The 23,108-nt window shown below is 49.0% G+C and overlaps 1 protein-coding gene and 1 non-coding gene across 2 annotated transcripts in view; both read left to right on the top strand.

Annotated features, from left to right (window-relative positions):
* VAC14 (VAC14 component of PIKFYVE complex) overlaps positions 1-23,108 on the top strand; it is a 177,446-nt gene that overhangs the window by 8,933 nt on the left and 145,405 nt on the right. Inside the window, exons 2-9 of the mRNA XM_038753808.1 lie at positions 11,977-12,127; positions 13,678-13,845; positions 14,655-14,717; positions 15,693-15,800; positions 16,251-16,360; positions 17,538-17,644; positions 19,778-19,912; positions 20,346-20,498. Of these exons, the coding sequence (XP_038609736.1) occupies positions 11,977-12,127; positions 13,678-13,845; positions 14,655-14,717; positions 15,693-15,800; positions 16,251-16,360; positions 17,538-17,644; positions 19,778-19,912; positions 20,346-20,498 (995 nt within the window). The remainder of the gene's footprint in view (positions 1-11,976; positions 12,128-13,677; positions 13,846-14,654; positions 14,718-15,692; positions 15,801-16,250; positions 16,361-17,537; positions 17,645-19,777; positions 19,913-20,345; positions 20,499-23,108) is intronic.
* LOC119935447 lies at positions 22,774-22,901 on the top strand. The gene has a single exon (XR_005453331.1). It is a non-coding gene; the product is annotated as a U6atac minor spliceosomal RNA (small nuclear RNA).

The raw sequence follows: 23,108 nt of genomic DNA, 5'->3' as shown, positions 1-23,108 counted from the left end.
TGGCCTTTCTAAAGCTTCTCCGTTGCTACTCCTTCTGCCGGCAGACGATAGGGTTGGGATGAGCTAATTCCTCGGTGGCCCTTCTAAGCCTTCGTCGTTGCTTCTCTGTCTGCCAGCCGAAGATAGGGTTGGGATGAGCTAATTCCCCAGTGGCCCTTCACTGCCTTCTTTGTTGCTTCTCCGTCTGCCAGCCGAAGAGAGGGTTGGGTTGAACTGATTCCGAGGGCTGCCGCGGTCATTCGGTCTTGCCTTTAAGGAAAGACTTCGTTGATCTAAATCTTTGCGCGGGGCAGATTGAGTGGGTGTTGAGGGTATGAGACCCTAAAAGGAGACCCTCTCCATTTAGCCTGCTGATTTACCGTTAGGACCTTCTACGAAAGACCTATTCAGCGAGAAGTAAGGTAGGGTCGGTCAACCAGATTCAGGCAGATTGTGAAAGAGCAGGAGAGCGGAGTGCTCTGCACCCTTTTAAGGAAGGCGGAGGATAAAGTGCAGTTTGGGTATGACAGATCTTGGGTTCCTGGATTTTAAGACTTCTATTCTCGGCCCTGCTCTGAAAGGAGAAGCAAGAGAGAAGAGAAGCAGTCAAGGGCAGAAAAGACCCAGCCCAGGGTTCCTGTGACATACGTGGTCAGTGACCAAACTAGGTTCAGCATGTAAATCCCCAGGGCCTGGGTGGAAAGTGTGTACTCTTACATACTTAAAAAAATAATAATAATTGGGTTCAAGTGCTTACTGTGTGTACTGAGCGCTGGGCTAGTTACAAGATAATTGGGTCAGACACAGTCCCTGTATTGCATGGGGCTCCCAGTCTTAACCCCCTTTTGCAGATGAGGTAACTGAGGCACAGAGAAGTTAAATGACTTACTCAAGGTCACACGGCGGACAAGTGGTGGAGCTGGGGTTAGTACCCAAGTCCTTCCCACTTCCAGGCCCGTGCTCTGTCCATTAGACCACACTGCTTCTGATTTAATGAGTGGTGTGCTGCTGGCTTAGGAGTGATAGCTTTTAGACTGCAAAAGATTGGAAAATTCAAGAGCCGAGGCGTGTACTAGAGCCCTCTTAGAGGGGAGACCTGGGGGTGTTTGGGGGGGGAGGGTCTTGGCTCTCTCTTCTCTTTGCAAGGGGTCTTGACACTTTCCTACTACCTTCTGTCAAACTGGGAGGTGATCTAGTACTTTTATAGTTGTGCGAAGACTTGCCTGCCATCGATTTTTAGGAGCACTGAGATTCTTGGGCGCTCTATCTTGCATGGTAACCTTGCGGAAGAGGCGTCAGTTTTGTGTTATCGCTTTATAGCAAATACCAAGGAATCGGAGGTTAAGGAGCTGGCACAAAGATAGCAGTCAAGTTAAAAATGAAAAAAAAAACACCCTTGATTCGTTCATTCAATCGTATCGAGCGCTTACTGTGTGCAGAGCACTGTACTGAGCGCTTGGGAAGTGAGCCCACTGTTGGGTAGGGACTGTCTCTATATGTTGCCAACTTGTACTTCCCAAGCGCTTAGTACAGTGCTCTGCACACAGCAAGCGCTCAATAAATACGATTGATTGATTACAAGTTGGTAACATATAGAGATGGTCCCTATCCAATAGTGGGCTCACAGTCTAGAGGGGGGAGACAGACATCAAAACAACACATATTAACAAAGTAAAATAAATAGAATAGTAAATATGTACAAGTAAAATAGAGTAATAAATATGTACAAACATATATACAGGTGCTGTGGGGAGGGGAAGGAGGTGGGGGGGAGATGCCAGGGTAGGATTGTTTTTGCAATTTTCTCCAGCCCAAATAATTGAAATTTGAATGGACTGCTCATAGCCCCTGCTCTTGGCTGCATTTTGGTATTCACCGCCACTCCCCCCGCAACTCCACAGCACTTATGTTCATATCTACCCTCAGTAACTTGTATGTATATATTTGTACAGATTTATTACTCTGTTTATTTTACTGTACATATTTACTCTTCTATTTATTTTGTTAATGATGTACATATATGTTGCCAACTTGTACTTCCCAAACGCTTAGTACAGTGCTCTGCACTCAGTAAGCGCTCAGTAAATATGATTGAATGAATGAATCTACAAGATTGTCCTCTAGACTGTAAGCTCTTTGTGGGCAGGGAATGTGTTTGCCAACTCTGTTTGATTGTACCCTCCCAAACGCTTAGTACAGTCGTTTCCCTTCTCTCACTTCAAGTACTTCAGGGGTCCATCCAGTGACGGCAGTTGAGGATGGTTTTTTGTTTGTTTGTTTTAAGGACCTACTATGTGCCAGGCACTGTACTGAGCACTGGGGTAGATCTAAGCTAGTCTGGTTGGCCACAGTCCCTGTCCCACGTGGGGCTCACAGGCTTAATCCCCATTTTACAGATGAGGGAACTGAGGCGCAGAGAAGTCAAGTGACTTGTCCAAGTCACACAGCATACTTGGAGCAGAGAAGGGATTCGAACCCAGGTCGTTCTGACTCCCAGGCGTGTGGTCTTTCCACAAGATTGTGCTGCTTCTTTTGCAAGTCTCTTCTTGGGGATCGCATTCTGCTGTTGGATTTTTTTTTTAACTCTCCCATCATCCACCGGTAGTATGGCACTGTGCACCCCAAGAGAATTTTGTAAATATTTATTAATAATAATAATAATAATAATAACAACAACAATAATAATAATTGTGTTATTAAGCACTTCAATCAATCAATCAATCGTATTTATTGAGCGCTTACTATGTGCAGAGCACTGTACTAAACGCTTGGGAAGTACAAGTTGGCAACATGTAGAGACGGTCCCTTCCCAACAGTGGGCTCACAGTCTAGAAAGCACTTACTATGTTCCAGGCACTGTTCTAAGCGCTGGGGTAGATACAAAATAATCAGCTGGACACAGTCCCTGTCCCACATAGGGCTCCCAGTCTTTGTTAACCCTAATGCGCTGAGATGAATTTTGAGGCCTTTTTGACCGTTGCCCAGCCGAGAGCAGAGTTCCGTCTTTTCCAGTTGAGCTGTTTCTGATTTAGCAGTGTGATGGAGAGCCTCAGTGCAGGGAGCGGGCAGAGCGCTGATGGGGACTGGGGGGTTGGTTGGGGTGGGGAAGAAAAGGAAAGGAAAGGGAAGTAGGAAGAGAGGAAAAGTAGGCAAGGAGAAATCCCAAAAAAGGAAAAAGGCGGGAGGGAATTCATTTAGATTAATGTTTGTCGTCGTCATCGTCATCCCCCAGACTGTAAGCTCATTGTGGACAAGGAACGACTCTGCTTATTGTTGTGTTGTACTCTCCCAAGCACTTAGTACAGTGCTCCGTGCACAGTAAGTGCTCAATAAATACAAATGAATGAATGAAAGGAAGGGAGAAGGCATTTAGAACAGGGAACGGATTGGAGGGAATTCATTTAGATTAATGTTTGTCCGTCTCCCCCCCACCCACTCATTATGGACAGGGAACGACCCTGCTTATTGTTGTGTTGTACTCTCCCAAGCACTTAGTACGGTGGTCTGTGCACAGTAAGTGCTCAGTAAATACAAATGAATGAATGAAAGGAAGGGAGAAGGCATTTAGAACAGGGAACGGATTGGAGGGAATTCATTTAGATTAATGTTTGCCCCCCCCCCCCCCCCCCCCGCCCCACTCATTATGAACAGGGAACGACTCTGCTTATTGTTGTGTTGTACTCTCCCAAGCACTTAGTACAGTGCTCCGTGCACAGTAAGTGCTCAATAAATACAAGTGAATGAATGAAAGGAAGGGAGAAGGCATTTAGAACAGGGAACAGACTGGTGGGAATTCATTTAGATTACTGTTTGTCCCGCACCCCCCACCCCCCAGACTGTAAACTCATTGTGGACAGGGAACAACTCTGCTTATTGTTGTGTTGTACTCTCCCAAGCACTTAGTACAGTGCTCCGTGCACAGTAAGTGCTCAATAAATACAAATGAATGAATGAAAGGAAGGGAGAAGGCATTTAGAACAGGGAACAGATTGGAGGGAATTAATTTAGATTAATGTTTGCCCCCCCACACACACACACTCATTGTGGACAGGGAACGACTCTGCTTATTGTTGTGTTGTACTCTCCCAAGCACTTAGTACAGTGCTCTGTGCACAGTAAGTGCTCAATAAATACAAATGAATGAATGAAAGGAAGGGAGAAGGCGTTTAGAACAGGGAACATGTGTTTTTTCTCTTATAGACTAGCAGCATGGCCTGGGAGCCAGAAGGACCTGGGTTCTTATCCTGGCTCCACCACACCTCTGCTGTGTGACTTTGGGCAAATCCCTTAATCTCTCTGTGTCTGTTTTCTCATCTATAAAATGGAAATACATTGGCAAATACAGTGGGAGTCAGAGGTCGTGGGTTCTGATCCTGACTCTGCCACTTGTCAGCTGTGTGACTTTGGGCAAGTCACTTAGCTTCTCTGTGCCTCAGTTACCTCATCTGGAAAATGGGGATTAAAATTGTGAGCCCCACACGGGACAACCTGATCACCTTGTACTCCCCCAGCGCTTAGAACAGTGCTTTGCACACAGTAAGTGCTTAACAAATACCATTATTACTACTATTATTATTAAATAACATTGTGAGCTCCATGTGGGACATGGAGTGTGCCCAACCTGATTACCTTGTCTCTACCCCAGCATTTAGAATAGTGCCTGGCACACAGTGAGTGCTTAAATGCCGTAAAAATACTGTAAAAAAAAATTTGAGTCATTCCCAGTGACTTAATACAGCACTCTGCATTGGCACTTAGTAAATAATCCATCAATCGTATTTATTGAGCGCTTACTGTGTGCAGAGCACTGTACTAAGCGCTTGGGAAGTACAAGTTGGCAACATATAGGGACGGTCCCTACCCAACAGTGGGCTCACAGTCTGCTGTATGAACCCACCCTTCCTTCTGTGCCACCTCTCCCCCTTCCCCTCCCTCACCACTGCCCCCGGATAATAATAATTATGGTATTTGTTAAGTGCTTACTGTGTGCCAGGCACTGTACTAAGCACTGAGGTGGATACGAGCAATTCGGGTTGGACACAGTCCCTGGCCCACGTGGAGCTTACCGTCTCAAACCCTGTTTTACAGAGGAGGTAACTGAGGCACAGAGAAGTGAAGTGACCTGTCCAGGGTCACACAGCAGACAAGTGGCAGAGCCGGGATTCGAGCCCATGACCTTCTGACTCCAGGCCCGTGCTCTCTCCACTACGCCATGCTGCTTCCCAAGAGTATCTAACCTTCAGCCTGTCGGCGACTGGCAGGGGTTGCTTAAATGCCACAGGACCAGACGGGCTCCGGGCTGTTTCCCAGGCGCGAAAAGCGGGGCAAAAACCTCAGGCCCAGAGGGTTTACACAAATCCAGCTCGCAAAAATCCTCCTCCAGCCCCTGTCAGGCTCCCGGGGACCAGGCAGCTTGGGACTGCCGGTCTTGCCCTGTATATATGTTTGTACATATTTATTACTCTATTTATTTATTTATTTTACTTGTACATATCTATTCTATTTATTTTATTTTGTTAGTATGTTTGGTTTTGTTCTCTGTCTCCCCCTTTTAGACTGTGAGCCCGCTGTTGAGTAGGGACCGTCTCTATATGTTGCCAACTTGGACTTCCCAAGCGCTTAGTCCAGTGCTCTGCACACAGTAAGCGCTCAATAAATACGATTGATTGATTGATTGATTGATTGCCCTCCCCTGCCCAAAGCTGCCGGGCAGAAGTTAAGCGACTTTACCCACCCAGTGCCAGCCTCAGCCCCATGGAGGTGGTGCCCACCCTCTAAGCCCGTGGGCCTGGCCCCTGTGGCACTGTGGAGAAAGCCTTAGTACAGTGCTGTGCACACAGTAAGCGCTCAATAAATACCATTGAATGAATGAAAAAGCCAGCCTCTCATCACTTGCAGACCCAACAAAAGGCTCATTCATTCATTCAGTTGTATTTATTGAGCGCCTACTATGTGCAGAGCACTGTACTAAGTAAAAATAATAATAATGATGGCACTTATTAAGCGCGTACTATATGCAAAGCTCTGTTCTAAGCGCTGGGGAGGTTACAAGGTCATCAGGTTGTCCCACGGCGGGCTCACAATCATCATCCCCATTTTACAGACGAGGTAACTGAGGCCCAGAGAAGTGAAGTGACTTGCCCAAAGTCACACAGCTGACAGTTGGCGGAGCTAGGATTTGAACCCATGACCTCTGACTCCAAAGCCCGGGCTCTTTTCCCACTGAGCCACGCTGCTTCTCCAGTGCTTGGGAGAGTACACTGCATCAATAAACAGACACATTCACTGCCCACAGCGATGTTACAATCTAGAGGGGGAGGCAGATATTAATATGAATAAATAAATTACAAAGATAAATTACCCAAGGGACCTTTGCTTCTCTAGACTGTAAGCTCGTTATGGGCAGGGAGCATGTCTGCTAATTCTGTTGTACTCTTCCGTGTGCTTAGTACAGCTCCCTGCACATAGTAAGCGCTTCTAAAACCCACCCTCCTTGCCGATCTCCTTGGGAACCGAAGCAGAGCAACATAAGGTCATTGTGGGCAAGGAATTTGTCGAACAAATCTGTTATGTTGTACTCTCCCCCGTGCTTGGTACAGTGCTCTGCACATAGTAAGCGCTCAGTAAATATGATTGATTGAGGAGCTCTAGCCAGTTTGGTTGAGGCCGGGAGACAACGGGGGGTAGCGGGAGAGGTCAAAGCAGGGTCTCTGGGGCTCCCAACCCAGGTGACCCATTTGCCAGACCTAATATTGCAGAGCAAATTGCTTGCTTCCTTATAGGCTTCTGTTTTCCCTGAAGTAGAGGTGTTAGCAGTAACAAAAATGTGAATTTTGTCAGCAGGTGATGAGTGTGAAATGAGGGAGAGGGGATTGGCTGGGAGAAGACTGTTCCTGGGAACACTGCCACTTCCCTCAGTCGTTTGGAGGGGCGTCCTCCAACTCCTGAAGATTTCCTTCCCTGGCTCCCAGGATCAGGAAGTTCAAACCCCCTGCCCCCCGTACCTGGAACAATTTCCAGATCCCCTGTATTTGGCCTGTCCGGGACTGGGTGGCCCAGGATAGGAAGGGTGCATTCTTCTGGATTTGTCACCAGATAATAATAATAGTAATGGCATTTATTAAGCGCTCAGTATGTGCAAAGCACTGTTCTAAGCGCTGGGGAGGTTACACGGTGATAAGGTTGTCCCACATGGGGCTCACAGTCTTAATCCCCATTTTACAGATGAGAGAACTGAGGCACAGAGAATAATAATAATGATGATGGTATTGGTTAAATGCCTACTGTGTGCTTAAGCGCTGGGGAGGTTACAAAGTGATCAGGTTGTCCCACGGGGGGGACTCACAATTTGAATCCCCATTTTACAGATGAGGTCACTGAGGCCCGGAGAAGTTAAGCGACTTGCCCAAAGTCACACAGCTGACAATTGGCGGAGCCGGGATTTGAACTCCTGACTTCTGACTCCAGAGCTCGTGTTCTTTCCACGGATCCGTGCTGCTGCTCGTGATGAGCAGGATGAGCAGGAAGGAGCCAAACGGTGCCTGGCAGAGTTGGAATCCTCAACCTTCCTTGGGAAGGGGTCTTTAGGCATTGGGCATTGGAGCCAAACCCTCCTTCCTGGGTTGGGGGAGAGAATGAGGGGAATAACTTCAACACTTGACCCAGCTTTGACGTTGTTCCTTGCCGAAGATTCCCTGGGGCTTTTCCTTGAACTAGTGACGAGGCTAAATATCAGCTCAGGAGTTAGTTGTGCTGCAGATTCCCCCTGCAGTTCATTCATTCACTCATTCAATCGTATTTATTGAGCACTTACTGTGTGCAGAGCACTGTACTAAGCGCTTGGGAAGTACAAGTTGGCAACATATTCATTCATTCAGTCGTATTTATTGAGCGCTTACTGGGTGCAGAGCACTGTACTAAGTGCTTGGGAAGTACAAGTTGGCAACACATAGGGACGGTCCCTATTCAATAGAGTAATAAATCCGTACAAACATATATACATCTATACAGGGGCTATGGGGAGGGGAAGGAGGTAAGGCGGGGGGAGGGGGGATGGGGAGGGAGAGGAGGGGGAGAGGAAGGAGGGGGCTTAGTCTGGGAAGGCCATTCATTCAATCGTATTTATTGAGCGCTTACTGTGTGCAGAGCACTATACTAAGTGCTTGGGAAGTCCAAGTTAGCAACATATAGAGCCGCTCCCTACCCAACAGCGGGCTCACAGTCTAGAAGGGGGAGACAGACAACAAGACAAATCATATAAACCAAGTGAAATGAATGGAATAAATATGTACAAGTAAAATAAATAGAGTGATAAATATGTACAGACATTTATACAGGTGCCCGCGGGCACATCGGGGTGTTTGCGTCCGGCCCGTGCCCCCCGCCCTCGGGGGGCACCTGAGGAGAGGGTGCTGGAGAGGCGGAGGAAAGGAGGGAGGAGCCGATTTTCCGGCAAATCGACGCGGTCTGCAGGATAGCGCGACGGATAGAACTTTCTTCAGCATCTTATCCGGCTTCTTTCCTGCGCCGCACGAGGATTTGGGTTAAGCCTTAGAGGTTAGAGGTCCTGCGCGTCGCTGTCGAGGTCGCTGGCGTTGGGCACGATGCCCAGGATGGCACACATGGTGGAGCCGGGCAGCGGCAGTTAATTCACCACCCAGTCAACAGGATGGGAACCAGCCTGAGGCAGAAGAGAGAACAGGGGCCTGTGATTCAGGAAACTGAGCTTCAGCTCCTAAATCCACTTCTCTGCAGAGCCTCAAACAGTCCCGTCCCCTGTTTAATAAGCCCTTAACAAATACTGTTATTGCTATGGGTCAACCCTCCCAGGTGGCTTCGCCTGATATCAGGTGAACCCCTTCTCCCTTCTTCCAGGTCTCTCCTGCTTAATCAGTCAATGGTATTTTTTGAGAGCCTCCTGTGCGAGAGAATACACTGCAACAGAGTTGATAGACTGCACCCTTCCTCAAAGAGCATCTAGTCTAGAGGGGAAGACAGACACTATAATAAATTGCAGCTTTAGTCCTAAGTGGTCGGAGGTCGGGGGGTAAGGGTGGGGTAAATATCAAGTATCTTAAGGTGACAAATTTAGGTGACACAGAAGGGAGAGGGTGTAGTGGAAGTGAGGGCTTCGTCAGGGAAGGAGATGTGAGTTTGATAAGGCTTTGAAAATGGCAAGAGAGACAGACAGACAGACACTGTCTTGTCAGATAGGAAGGAAGAGGGAGTTCCAGGCCGGAGGCGGGATGCGGGATGGGGGTTGGCAGTGAGGGAGATGAGAGGAGCGAAATGTGCACACTAGGTGTAGTAGGAAATCAGAGAGATAAGGTAGGAGAAAACAAGGTGGTTGAGTGCTTTAAAGCCAATTGTAAGAAGTTTGTTTGCTGAGGTGGATGGGCAACCACTAGAAGTTCATGAGGACCGTCTCTATATGTTGTCAACTTGTCCTTCCCAAGCGCTTAGTACAGTGCTCTGCACACAGCGCTCAATAAATACGATTGAATGAATGTTGGGTAGGGACCGTCTCTAGTTGTTGCCAACTTGTCCTTCCCAAGCACTTAGTACAGTGCTCTGCACACAGTAAGCACTCAATAAATACGACTGAAAGAATGTTGGATAGGGACCATCTCTAGATGTTGCCAACTTGTCCTTCCCAAGCGCTTAGCACAGTGCTCTGCACACAGTAAGCGCTCAGTGAATACGATTGAATGAATGTTGGGTAGGGACCGTCTCTAGTTGTTGCCAACTTGTCCTTCCCAAGCGCTTAGTACAGTGCTGTGCACACAGTAAGCGCTCAGTGAATACGATTGAATGAATGTTGGGTAGGAACCGTCTCTAGTTGTTGCCAACTTGTCCTTCCCAAGCGCTTAGTACAGTGCTCTGCACACAGTAAGCGCTCAATAAATACGATTGAATGAATGTTGGGTAGGGACCGTCTCTAGATGTTGCCAACTTGTCCTTCCCAAGCGCTTAGTACAGTGCTGTGCACTCAATAAATGTGACTGAATGAATGTTGGGTAGGGACCATCTCTAGATGTTGCCAACTTGTCCTTCCCAAGCGCTTAGTACAGTGCTCTGCACACAGTAAGTGCTCAATAAATGCGATTGAATGAATGTTGGGTAGGGACCGTCTCTAGATGTTGCCAACTTGTCCTTCCCAAGCGCTTAGTACAGTGCTGTGCACTCAATAAATGCGACTGAATGAATGTTGGGTAGGGACCGTCTCTAGATGTTGCCAACTTGTCCTTCCCAAGCGCTTAGCACAGTGCTCTGCACACAGTAAGCGCTCAATCAATACGATTGAATGAATGTTGGGTAGGGACCGTCTCTAGATGTTGCCAACTTGTCCTTCCCAAGCGCTTAGTACAGTGCTCTGCACACAGTAAGTGCTCAATAAATACGATTGAAAGAATGAATGACAATGGTGATGAGCAGAGCCTCTCATCCGGGGCCGGGGAAGCGGGGCGCCCAGCGCTTAGAACAGGGCTGGGCATGTTGTAAGCGCTTCCCATGATCATGATGAGATTTATTTTGTTCATGATGTGCATTTAGCTTTAATTCTATTTGTTTAATTCTACTTGTACGTATTTACTATTCTATTTATTTTATTTTGTTAATTTATTTTGTTTTGTTGTCTGTCTTCCCCTTCTAGACTGTGAGCCCGCTGTTGGGTAGGGACCATCTCTATGTGTTGCGGACTTGTACTTCCCAAGTGCTTAGTCCAGTGCTCTGCACACAGTAAGCGCTCAATAAATACAATTGAATGAAAATGAATGAATGAATGAATGGGTTTTTTAAGAAAGATAATATGAACAGCAGAATCAAGTGTGGCCTGGAGGCGGGGAGAGACAAGAGGCAGGGAGACCAGCAAGGAAGCAGATGCAGTTCTCAAGGTGGGATAAGATAAGTGCTGGACTGGCATAGTAGTAGTTTGGCTTGGGAGCGCTTAGTACAGTGCTGTGCACATAGTAAGTGCTCAATAAATACGATTGATTGATTGGAGAGGAAAGGATGGAATTTTACCGATGTGGATATAGAACCAACAGGCTGAATATGTGGATGAAATGAGAGGAGTTATGGGCTTATGGGACAGAGAGGATGGTGGTGCTTTCTACAGTGATGGGAAAGTCACGTGGCGAACAGGGTTTTGAAGGGAAGATGAGTTCTGTACTGGGCTTAGAACAGCACTTTGCACATAGTAAGCAAAGTAGTCGCTGGTGGACTAGGACTTGGGGAGCTGGCAGTCCCCTTGAGCCTCATCTATAGCACTTCTGGACACATCCTTGTCTCTGCCACTTCCTAGATATGGAATTGGTTTTAATGTCCATCTTCCACTCTAGACTCTAAGCTCCTTGAGAGCAGGGATTGTGTCTACCAACTCTATTATACTCTCCCAAGAGCTTAGTAGGGTGGTCATTCATTCATTCAATCATATTTATTGAGCACTTAATAATAATAATTTTGATATCTCTTAAGTGCTTACTATGTGCCAAGCATTCTAAGCGTTGGGGTAGATACAAGGTAATCAGGTTGTCCCACGTGGGGCTCACATTCTTCAACCCCATTTTACAGGTGAGGGAACTGAGGCCCAGAGCACTACATTCATTCATTCAGTCGTATTTATTGAGTGTTTACTGTGATATTAAGCACTTGGGAGAGTGTAATACAACAGTGAACAGACTCGTTCCATATGTACTATTTATTCTATTCTATTTATTTTATTTTGTTAATATATTTTGTTTTGTTGTCAGTCTCCCCCTTCTAGACTGTTGAGTGGGGACCGTCTCTATATGTTGCCAACTTGTACTTCCCAAGGGCTTGGTCCAGTGCTCTGCACACAGTAAGCGCTCAATAAATACGATTGAATGAATGAATGAGCTTACAGTATGGGGGTGGGGGGTGCTCAGTAAATATCACCGGTTGATTGATTGGTAGCTGAGGAAGCCTTGAGTTGTCCTGACCGGGGTATTGCTCCCCCCTGCTCTCCTCTGTCCTTAGGCTGGTGAGAGAGTTTGTGGCCCAGAGCAACACGGTGCAGATCAAGCATGTAATCCAGATCCTGTCGCAGGAGTTCGCCCTGTCTCAGCATCCCCACAGCCGGAAAGGAGGCCTCATTGGGCTCGCAGCTTGCTCCATCGCCCTGGGCAAGGTAGGATGCCCAGCCCCTGGGTGGACTTGTGAATGCGCTAGACGAAGGCAGGTGACATCCCCGAAGCAGAGAAGCAGCGTGGCTCAGTGGAAAGAGCCCGGGCTTTGGAGTCAGAGGTCACGGGTTCAAGTCCCGGCTCCGCCACTTGTCAGCTGGGTGACTTGGGGCAAATCACTTCACTTCTCTGGGCCTCAGTGACCTCATCTGGAAAATGGGGATTAAGACTGTGAGCCCCACGTGGGACGACCTGATCACCTTGTAACCTCCCCAGCGCTTAGAACAGTGCTTTGCACATAGTAAGCGCTTCTAGACTGTGAGCCCACTGTTGGGTAGGGACTGTCTCTATATGTTGCCATCTTGTACTTCCCAAGCGCTTAGTACAGTGCTCTGCGCACAGTAAGCGCTCAATAGATACGATTGATTGATTGATCACTATCATTATTATTATCCCACATCTGGGCTGAACTGCCCTCCCTCTTCATAGCTGACAGACGATCACTCTGCCCACTTTCAAAGTCTTACTGAAGGTGTGTTTCCTCCAGAGGCCTTCCCCGTCTAAGCCCTCATTTCCTCGTCTCCCACTCCCTTCTGCGTCACCTTTGCCGCTTTTATTCACCCCACTTTCAACCTACAGCACTTATGTGCATACCCATTATTTATATTAATGTCTGTCTTCCCCTCTAGGTTGTAAGATCCTTGTGGGCAGGGAACATGGTTACTGACTCTGCTGAATTGTACTGTCCCAAGCACTTACTACAGAGCTCTGCACACAGTGAGCGCTCAGTAAATAATGTTGATTGATGAAGACGATCGATTCCCAGGTGTCCCAAAGCCCATGTTCCTTTATGTTCTTAGGGTGAGCAAAGTCGGTGCCACAGGCACCCTGGATCCTAGCACCCTCCCTGCCATTCTCCCACCTCCATCCTTGGAAAGAGAATGTGGTTCCTTGCCGCACTTTGAGCAGCAGCGTGACCTAGTGACTAGAGAAGCCTGGGAGTCAAGTTCTAATCCCAGCTCCGCCACTTGTCTGCTGGGAGACCTCAGGCAAGTTGCTTCACTTCTCTGGCCTCAGTTACCTCATCTGTAAAATGGGGGTGAAAACTGTGAGTCCCATGGGAGACATGGGCTATGTCCAACCTGATTAGCTTGTGTCTACCCCAGCGCGTAGTACAGTGCCCAGCACATAGGAAGTGCTTAACAAATGCCATTGGAAAAAACAAAACAACAACACTTAAACCGGGGTCCCAAGTCCTGTCCTTGGACATATACTGGAACCTGCCTGGAGCCCCTTCTCAGCTGCATGTGTTTACGGGAAGATGAGACCTTCATTCATTTATTCAATCGTATTTATTGAGCGCTTACTGTGTGCAGAGCCTGTACTAAGTGCTCGGAAAGTACAAGTTGGCAACATATAGAGATGGTCCCTACCCAACAGTGGGCTCACAGTCTAGAAGACCTAGCCCCGATCCAGCCCTTCCAGGCAGGGGCAACGCTCACTTCAATCACTCTGACTTTTTCCTGATTCCCCTCTCTCCCGCTCCCTCCTCCAGGACTCCGGGCTCTATCTGAAGGAGCTGATTGAGCCGGTGTTGACGTGCTTCAATGATGCGGACAGCAGGCTCCGCTACTACGCCTGTGAGGCCCTTTACAACATCGTCAAGGTGGCCCGGGGCTCTGTTCTGCCCCATTTCAACGTGCTCTTCGACGGACTGAGCAAGGTAATTAACTGCCCCTCTCCCTCGGGTCTTAGACAGAAGACTAGGGGCTCGAGAGTCCATCCCAGGCTCTGACCATCCAGCCGTAGCTCTGTCACCTTAAACAGGGTCATCGTTGGATTCCCCAAGGCATTCAGAGGGCTTTGGGCAGCTGCCCATTTTGCCCCAGGGTCAAGCAAGCGTGGCAGCAGAAGATAAGGAGACTGACTTAGGCTGTGGAGAGAGCTAAGACTATTCCGGGAAAGGGAGGGCCTTAAAGCCCATGTGTGAGGTAACGGGAAGCCACTTCAGGATTCTGAGAAGAGCTCTGATGTGATCCAAAGGACACAGGGAGTAAGACCTGGAGGGCGACTGCACCTGAAGTCAGGCAAAACTGCTGGTGGAAGCGCCTCTGCTAGGCCCCGGTCCTCCAGCCCCGGGAATGAAGGCCGTCCGAGGGATGAGGGAGGGGAAGAAGTGGAGATCAAAGATGAAAAAGTTCTGAGTAGGAAACAGGTCCTAGTGGAAAGAAGAGATACCGATTCAGGTTCCTGGAGAAATTCCGGAGAGCGGTTTGGTGCGAATCTAGGCCGAAGGTGTTCCTACTTGAGGTCACTGTGTCCGCTGCAGCTTTCGCAGATTCCTCAGACTTCTGTCCTGAAATGAGGTGACGAGCGAGTGGTGTCAGGGTTGGAGGAGTCATTCCCCATTCCAAGAGCAGGGAGGGCTCTGGGGACAGTAAGCGCTCAATAAATACGATTGAGTGAATGAACTATCAGGGAGCAAGGATGTGATTTTTTTTTTCTCTCCTCTCTGTTTTCCCAATGCAAAAGCTGGCTGCGGATCCGGATCCCAATGTCAAAAGTGGTTCTGAGCTTTTGGACCGACTCTTAAAGGTACAGGGCACCTTCGTCGCCGGTTTCTGTGACCCCCAGGTTCCCCTCCACTTCCAAGTGGATCACTGTCAGATGGGAAATAATAATAATGATGGGATTTGTTAAGCGCTTACTATGTTCCAAACACTGTTCTAAGCGCTGGGGTAGATATAAGGTAATCAGGTTGTCCCACGTAGGGCTCACGGTCTTAATCCCCATTTGCAGATGAGGTCACTGAGGCACAGAGAAGTGAAGTGACTTGTTCAAAATCACACAGCTGATAAGTGGCAGAGCCGGGATTAGAACCAACGACCTCTGACTCCCAAGCCCAGGCTCTTTCCGCTAAGGCACGCTGCTTCTCGGAAATCCACGAGCCCCTTCACCCTCCCACTTTGGCCTTGGCCAGCTAGGTCCTCTTCATTTCACTAATGGCTTCCTCCCTCTTTCATTTTGCCACCCCTTCCCAGTGGCTTCCCACTGGTGGTGGCCAGGCTGGAATCCCCTTTCTCAACCTACAGGCTAGATGAGATCCTCTTTGGAATCTCTTCCTTACCATTCCTACCACCCCCAAAGCGACGAACACTAGCTGCTTAGTGAACGTAACCCGAACTAAGGGTCTTGGTCATAGAAAGACCTCTCAGCATTTTTACCCGTCCCATCTGTCCCTGCTCTCAGTCGTTCAGGCCGCGTGGGGCTTCAGCTCTGTTTCTCGTGCTCAGTTCCTCTTAATCTCCCTCTCCTTCGGCCCCAGGACCCCTGGCTTCTCTAGAAGCACGGCTTTTCCTGCTGTAGATCAGTGGTACCCTGAACCGGGGCTCGAGAGCAATGCACTCTCCCACACGCTTAGTGCAGTGCTATACACACAGTAAGCCCTCAATAAGTATAATCGATGGATAGATTGTTTCCCCAGAGACCTAGTTCCTTGGAGAATTCAGAGCATTGGCTAGGAGGGAGAAGGGATGGGGTTGACGTGTCTCACCTGGTTCTGGCTCACAGGACATTGTGACTGAAAGCAACAAGTTCGACCTGGTGGGCTTCATCCCTCTGCTGCGTGAGAGGATTTACTCCAACAACCAGTACGCTCGGCAGTTCATCATCTCTTGGGTAAGCGAGGCCTTTGGCCGCAGTCTTGCCCTCCTCGGGGCCTGGATTCCTAGCTGGTTTGCTCTGTGAACGATATTTCCGAGTCCCACCCTACAGTTGGGATGCTTAGTGTGTAGTAAGCAGTTAATATGTCCCCCAGTTATAATCACCACCATCATAGTGAAGCCCCAGACATTTACTAAATTGGCAGTCTCCGAGTCAAAATTTATGTCTTCAAAGGGTTGTACTATCATCTGGCACCCTGAGACTCCTGCCGCCTAGCTTCAGCCAAGGCTACCTGAAGGTGGTAGTCCTTTACAGTCCTCTACACTGTAGGCTCATTGTGGGTAGGGAATGTGTCTGTTATATTGTACTCTCCCAAGCACACACAGTAAGCACTCAGTAAATACCACTGACTGACTTACTGAGTTTGGGGGCAGTCAGCTTTGTTTCTCTCCACCCACCGGTTAGATCCTGGTTCTGGAATCCGTGCCAGACATTAATCTGCTGGATTACCTGCCGGAGATACTGGACGGCCTCTTCCAGATCCTGGGCGACAACAGCAAAGAGATCCGGAAACTGTGAGTGCAGGGGCAGGGGTGGGATTCGGCTCGGTGGGCTCACGATGTATGGAGGGTGACGGGAGCCTCGACTCGGATGGCAGCCGGCCCTCAGCTCGAAGGCGGGACTGCTGGTGGCGGTACCGCATCGATGAGCGAGGGGTTTGGAAACAGAATCATTTGCGTACTTCAGCCGGGTAGTTGGGCATTCTTCCTGGCCCCTGGCCTTTGGGGGGATTATTGCTATTTGGTTAAATGGAGGTGGGTGTGTCCTACTACCAGTGAAGGACAGACACTTCATTTTTTCCCGTAAGATTGTTGGTTTGCCCTGAGCCATCCACACTCTCTGCCTGGTCTCCCTGTGGCCAGCAGGATACATTTCACAGCAGCTGTTGAGGAGAACGAGCACCTTCTGGGGTCACAGAATCGGTCAGTCAGTGGTATTTATTGAGTGCTTACTGGATGCAGAGCATCATCATCATCAGTGATATCTATTGAGTACTTACTGAGTGCGGAGCACTGGACTTGGGAGAGTCCAGTATGTTGTAGACACGTTCCCTGCTCAGAGTGAGCTTACAGTCTAAAAAGACTGTCTGAGATTCCACCTTTGTGCCCACATCCATTTGGAAAGCCACTGTTGAATATGATGCTCAGATTTTCCAATTCACTGCAAAACACCTATGGAAAAGCAAAGCACATAAAATGCATATATTTGGTGCTCTGGTATCCACTCAGTAAATATGATTGATTGGTTAATAGATACATACAAGAGCGTCCTCCTTTAGAGAGGGCATTCCACCACAGATTGGTAGGCAGTACCATCCCCAGAGTACTGGGTAGAAAGAAGGAAGAGGACAAAGAATAGGTTATGAAGATTTGTGCTCATTGGATGCTCACCCACCCCTGTTTGCCTTGAGGGCACGCGTGGATCGTGACTGATCTGTAAGCTCATTGTGGGCAGAGAAAGTGACTACAACTCTGTTATAATGTACTCTACCAAGCGTTTAGTACAGTCCTCTGCACCCAGTAAGCGCTCAAAAAATACCATTGATTGGCTGTATTAAAGAGTGTCATGTGGTCCGTTCCGAGGGTGTGAGAGATTCGCGGTGGCGGTGATGAGGATTTGGTAATGGTGGGGTGGAAGTGTCCTGCTCTCTTCCTGAAGGATATTATTTCCTCACTCCCCACCTCCCGGTAGGTGTGAAATGTCTCTTGGAGAATTCCTGAAGGAGATTAAAAAAAATCCCTCCAGTGTCAAGTTTGCTGAAATGGCCAACATCCTGGTGATCCACTGTCAGGCTCCAGGTGAGTTGGTGGGTAGGTGGGTGGGTGGGTGGTCGGTCGGGGCAGCCTGACTTCACTAGCCCTCCTTACTAGCACTCTGATGAGATTAGACATCACTCCCTCTCATACCTCTTCCACCCTGAAGCCCCCCGCCCTCTGGGTCTCCTACAGTCAGGACATCGACTCTGTGGGTGGCATCATTCATTCAATCGTATTTGAGCGCTTACTGTGTGCAGAGCACTGTACTAAGCGCTTGGGAAGTACAAGCTGGCAACATATAGAGACGGTCCCTACCCAACAGTGGGCTCACAGTCTAGAAGGGGGAGACAGACAACAAAACAAAACATATTAACAGAATAAAATAGAATAAATATGTACAAGTAAAGTAAATCAATAAATAGAGTAATAAGTCCATAAATAAATCTGTGCAAGCATATATATATATATATATATATATATATATATATATATATATATATATATGCATGTATATATGTGTATATATATATATATATATATATATATATACAGGTGCTTTGGGGAAGGGAAGGAGGTAAGGCGGGGGGGATGGAGAGGGGGAAGAGGGGGAGAAGAAGGAGGGGGCTCAGTTTGGGAAGGCCTCCTGGAGGAGGTGTGCTCTCAGTAGGGCCTTGAAGGGAGGACGAGAACTAGCTTGGCGGATGTGGGGAGGGAGAGCATTCCAGGCCAGGGGGATATAATAATAATAATAATAAATAATAATAATAATAATGGCATTTGTTAAGCGCTTACTATGTGCGAAGCACTGTCTTAAGCGCTGGGGGGAATATAATGTGATCAAGTTGTCCCACATGGGGCTCACAGTCTTAATCCCCATTTTTACAGATGAGGTAACTGAGGCTGAGAGAAGTTAAGTGACTTGCCCAAGGTCACACAGCAGACATGTGGCAGAGCTGGAATTCAAACCCATGACCTCTGACTCCAAAGCCCAAGCTCTTTCCACTGAGCAACGCTGCTTCTCAATATCACATCAGGGCCTGAGGCTCCCTTTTCCACATGTTCCATGTTAGGACGATGCAGAGTGGCAGCCGGCTTGCTCCCTCTGCAGTGGAGCTGGATCGTGCTTTTGTGTCCCCGGTGCTTCATTTCCAGACTTGAACCCCTTTCCAGCCCCCTCCCCATCCCCCCCGCTTTACCTCCTTCCCCTCCCCGCAGCACCTGTATATATGTTTGCAAAGATTTATTACTCTATTTTACATTTACATATTTACTATTCTATTTATTTTATTTTGTTAATATGTTTTGTTGTCTGCCTCCCCCTTTTAGACTGTGAGCCCACTGTTGGGTAGGGACCGTCTCTATATGTTGCCAACTTGTACTTCCCAAACGCTTAGTACAGTGCTCTGCACACAGTAAGCGCTCAATAAATATGATTGATGATGATGATGACAGGGAGACAGTGCCAGGGGCTTGAGGAAGGAAGGGAAGTAGCTGAGGCTACCCTGTGAATGAGCACACCCGGAAGGAGCGCTGATTGTGACGCTGCTGCTCAGACAGGACGGAAATCTAGATCGGGTCTTTGGGGCCAGAAGCATGAGTGCTTTTTCACGGCTCACAGATGAGGCTCACCCAGGCCTTATATGAAGATCCCTTTAGGTCTCATATGGGGAGGGGTGGATCAGGGGAGGAATCTGATCTTGTGTTTGCTTTTGATAACTGTTAGCTATCTTTAATGATAAGGGGGGCTGCGTACAGCTAGTTTTCACTGTCCTTGAGGGTGCTATTAGAGTTCTCCGTTTAGTCTTTCAGCAGCTCCTCCTCTCCCTAGGGATGAAGCACAAGGGTTAAGAATCACCTGAGTGGGCCCTTCCTCTCCACCAAAAAATAAAAAGCCTGGTCAAGAAGCCCCCGCACCTTGGTGGTCAGTCTGTGACCCCACTAACCAGTCCCCTTCTGGGAAGGGCCAGGGGTTAGTAAAGGATCTTAATTCCTAGTCCTGTGCTCTGTGGCTCTGCCTCTGTCTCTCTCTCCTCCCCGTCCCTCACCCCCCTCCACCTTTTTCTCTCTCTGTCCCTCCATCTCCTATGATGAGCAGATTGCTTAGAAGCATGCCTTCCTTGCTGTTGCCACCCTCTCCCTCACCCTCCTTCCTCTGCCGTCGGGCTTCTCTTGCAGATGATCTGATCCAGCTGACAGCCATGTGCTGGATGAGGGAGTTCATTCAGCTGGCCGGCCGGGTGATGCTGCCCTACTCCTCGGGAATCCTGACAGCCGTCCTGCCCTGCCTGGCGTACGACGACCGGAAGAAGAGTATCCCTGGTCTCTGTCGGCCGCTCTCAAGAGCAGCGGAGCCATTGGGAAGGGCGTGGGCAGGGAGACTCCAGCGAGACACAGCTTTCTCAGAATCAGCCAGAGCTGATCCTGCTGTCTCCGCTCTCCATCTAGTAACCGGGGGTACGGATCGAGGGGGGAGGCCTGGCAGGTGGAGACGGGGCTGAGTTAAGGGGGAAGCAGAGGGCAGGGCCAGGGACATGAACAGCAGAGTGTCTGAACCCACTCTGCTCTGCTGTCAGCCGGTCCAAAGCCCAGCAATCCCCTTGAGGAGAGTAGCCACTACAGGAAAGTAGGGATGGAGGAGTGTGCAGTCTTTTGGGCAGATTGGTGTGGCTGAGAGGGGGACCGACAATTCGTTCCTTTCCGAGCCCCTCCGTGTACCGTCTGCTCCTTACATCGACCTGACCAGGCATCAAGGAGGTGGCCAACGTGTGCAACCAGAGCCTGATGAAGCTGGTCACTCCCGAAGACGACGAACCGGATGAGCCAAAGCCAGTGGCCCCGGGGCAGATGGGGTCCAACACGGATGAGTCCCTGGTCAAGCAGGAGGTGATGACCAATGGTGAGGGCCGCGGTCCCTGGGAGCCCACTGCAGGCCTGAGGCGTCTCACATTTGGCTTCTGTCTATGAGAGCTTGGAAGATTGAGGGCTGAGTGAGTTGGGTGATGCTTAACTAACGGGCACAGCCCGTGCCCTTCACCCAGCTAGAGCATCATATGAGCCATCACCCTCGCTACCGAACCAGAGTCCGGGGGCTTTTGGGGAAATGGGAGCAGGGGCCAGTAACACTCGGGGACGGCAGGGGATGGGGGAGGATGACACCTAGGAGAATCAATCAATCCGTATTTATTGAGCGCTTACTGTGTGCAGAGCACTGTACTAAGCGCTTGGGAAGTACAAGTTGGCAACATGTAGAGACAGTCCCTACCCAACAGTGGGCTCACAGTCTAAAAGGGGGAGACAGAACAAAACCAAACATACTAACAAAATAAATAGAATAGATATGTACAAGTAAAATAAATAGAGTAATAAATATGTACAAACATATATACATATATACAGGTGCTGTGGGGAAGGGAAGGAGGTAAGATGGGGGATGGAGAGGGGGACGAGGGGGAGAGGAAGGAAGGGGCTCAGTCTGGGAATGCCTCCTGGAGGAGGTGAGCTCTCAGTAGGGCCTTGAAGGGAGGAAGAGAGCTAGCTTGGCGGATGGGCAGAGGGAGGGCATTTCAGGCCTGGGGGAGGACGTGGGCCGGGGGTCGATGATGGGACAGGCGAGAACGAAGCACGGTGAGGAGATTAGCAGCAGAGGAGTGGAGGGTGCCGGGTGGGCTGGAGAAGGAGAGAAGGGAGGTGAGGTAGGCGGGGGCGAGGTGATGGACAGCCTTGAAGCCCAGGGTGAGGAGTTTCTGCCTGATGCGCAGATTGATTGGTAGCCACTGGAGATTTTTGAGGAGGGGAGTAACATGCCCAGAGCGTTTATGGACAAAGACAATCCGGGCAGCAGCATGAAGTATGGATTGAAGTGGGGAGAGACACGAGGATGGGAGATCAGAGAGAAGGCTGATGCAGTAGTCCAGACGGGATAGGATGAGAGCTTGAACGAGAAGGGTAGCGGTTTGAATGGAGAGGAAAGGGCGGATCTTGGCAATGTTGCGGAGCTGAGACCGTCAGAAGGTGTTCAACATGCAACACATCCTGGTTTTTTTGCCGGGCTCCATCTGGGTGGGTGGGTGGAGGCAAGGCAGCCCCATGGTTTAGCTCTCTGGGCAGGAACAATTCCTCTGGGGTAAAACTGAGTTCATTTTTCTCCAGCTCCAGTCCACTTCCCGTCTGAACAACATGATTAGTTCAGACAACATTGGAGTCTCATGGCCTAGTGGATAGAGCCCAGGCCTGGGATTCAGAAGGCCCTGGGTTCCAATCTCCACTCCGTCACTCATCTACAGGCTGACCTTGGGGAAGTCATTTTACTTCTCTGTGCCTCAGTTATCTCATCTATAAAATGGGGATTAAGACTGTGAGCCCCATGTAGGACAGGGACTGAGCTCAACCTGATTAGCTTGTATCTACCCCGGCACTCGAAACAGTGCTTAACACACAGTAACCACTTAACAAATGCCATCATTCATTCATTCATTTATGATTTCTGTGCTGAGACCCTGGGCTCTGTCACTTAATAATAATAATAATGATAATAATAATTATGGCATTTATTAAGTGCTTACTATGTGCAAAGCACTGTTCTAAGCGCTGGGAAGCTTACAAGGTGATCAGGTTGTCCCACGGGGGGCTCACAGTCTTCATCCCCATTTTACAGAGGAGGTAACTGAGGCCCAGAGAAGTGACTTGCCCAAAGTCACACAGCTGGCGAGTGGCGGAGCCGCGATTTGAATCCATGACCTCTGACTCCAAAGCCTAGGCTCTTTTCACTGAGCCGCGCTGCTTGTCTGCTGGGTGACCTAGGGCAAGTCACTTCACTTCTCTGGGCCTCAGTTACCTCATTTGTAAAATGGGGATCGAAACTGTGAACCCCATGTGGGACTTGGACTGCGTCCAACCCGATTCACTCGTAACCACCCCAGCGCTTAGTACGGTGCCTGGTACATAGTAAGCGCTTAACAAATGCCATCATTATTATTTGATTGCAGATCTCCAAGGGGCAGCAAGAGCTCTGATAGTTGCCTGTCTGTTGGGCCCCTCAGATCCCCGTCCCCCTTACCAGTGACTTTACGGCAGCGGCTCCCAACGTTGAGGGGTTGTTGATCACTGCTAGGCCCAGCAAGTTTTGTGGGACCCTCCAGCCTCAGCCAGTGGATTAGGGAACAACCTGCCCAACCCAGTATGAAAAGAGAGAAGGTTAGCACTCCCCTTGAGAAAGATGGAAGAGGTCCTAGTGGCCTATACAGCACATATATGGTTAAGGCATTGCCACCTACTTCGTGGCATCTAACCAAGTTTTTCTGCACTGAGAACAGTGCTTTGCACGTAGTAAGTGCTTAATAAATGCCATTATTATTATTATTATTATTATTATTATTATTATTATTATTATTATTATCAGAGACAGCCGGAAACGTGCCACTGCATCGTGGCCCTTCCGGCACGGGCTGGGCTCCAGAATTCATCGTTTACTCCTGAGTGTGATCATTCTTCCCACGGAAGTGGAATG

This window comes from Tachyglossus aculeatus, chromosome 11, assembly GCF_015852505.1.
Source record: "Tachyglossus aculeatus isolate mTacAcu1 chromosome 11, mTacAcu1.pri, whole genome shotgun sequence".
In the NCBI taxonomy this organism is placed as follows: Eukaryota; Metazoa; Chordata; class Mammalia; order Monotremata; family Tachyglossidae; genus Tachyglossus; species Tachyglossus aculeatus.
Note: the sequence above shows the minus strand (reverse complement) of the source record. Positions and strands in the feature narration are given on the sequence as shown.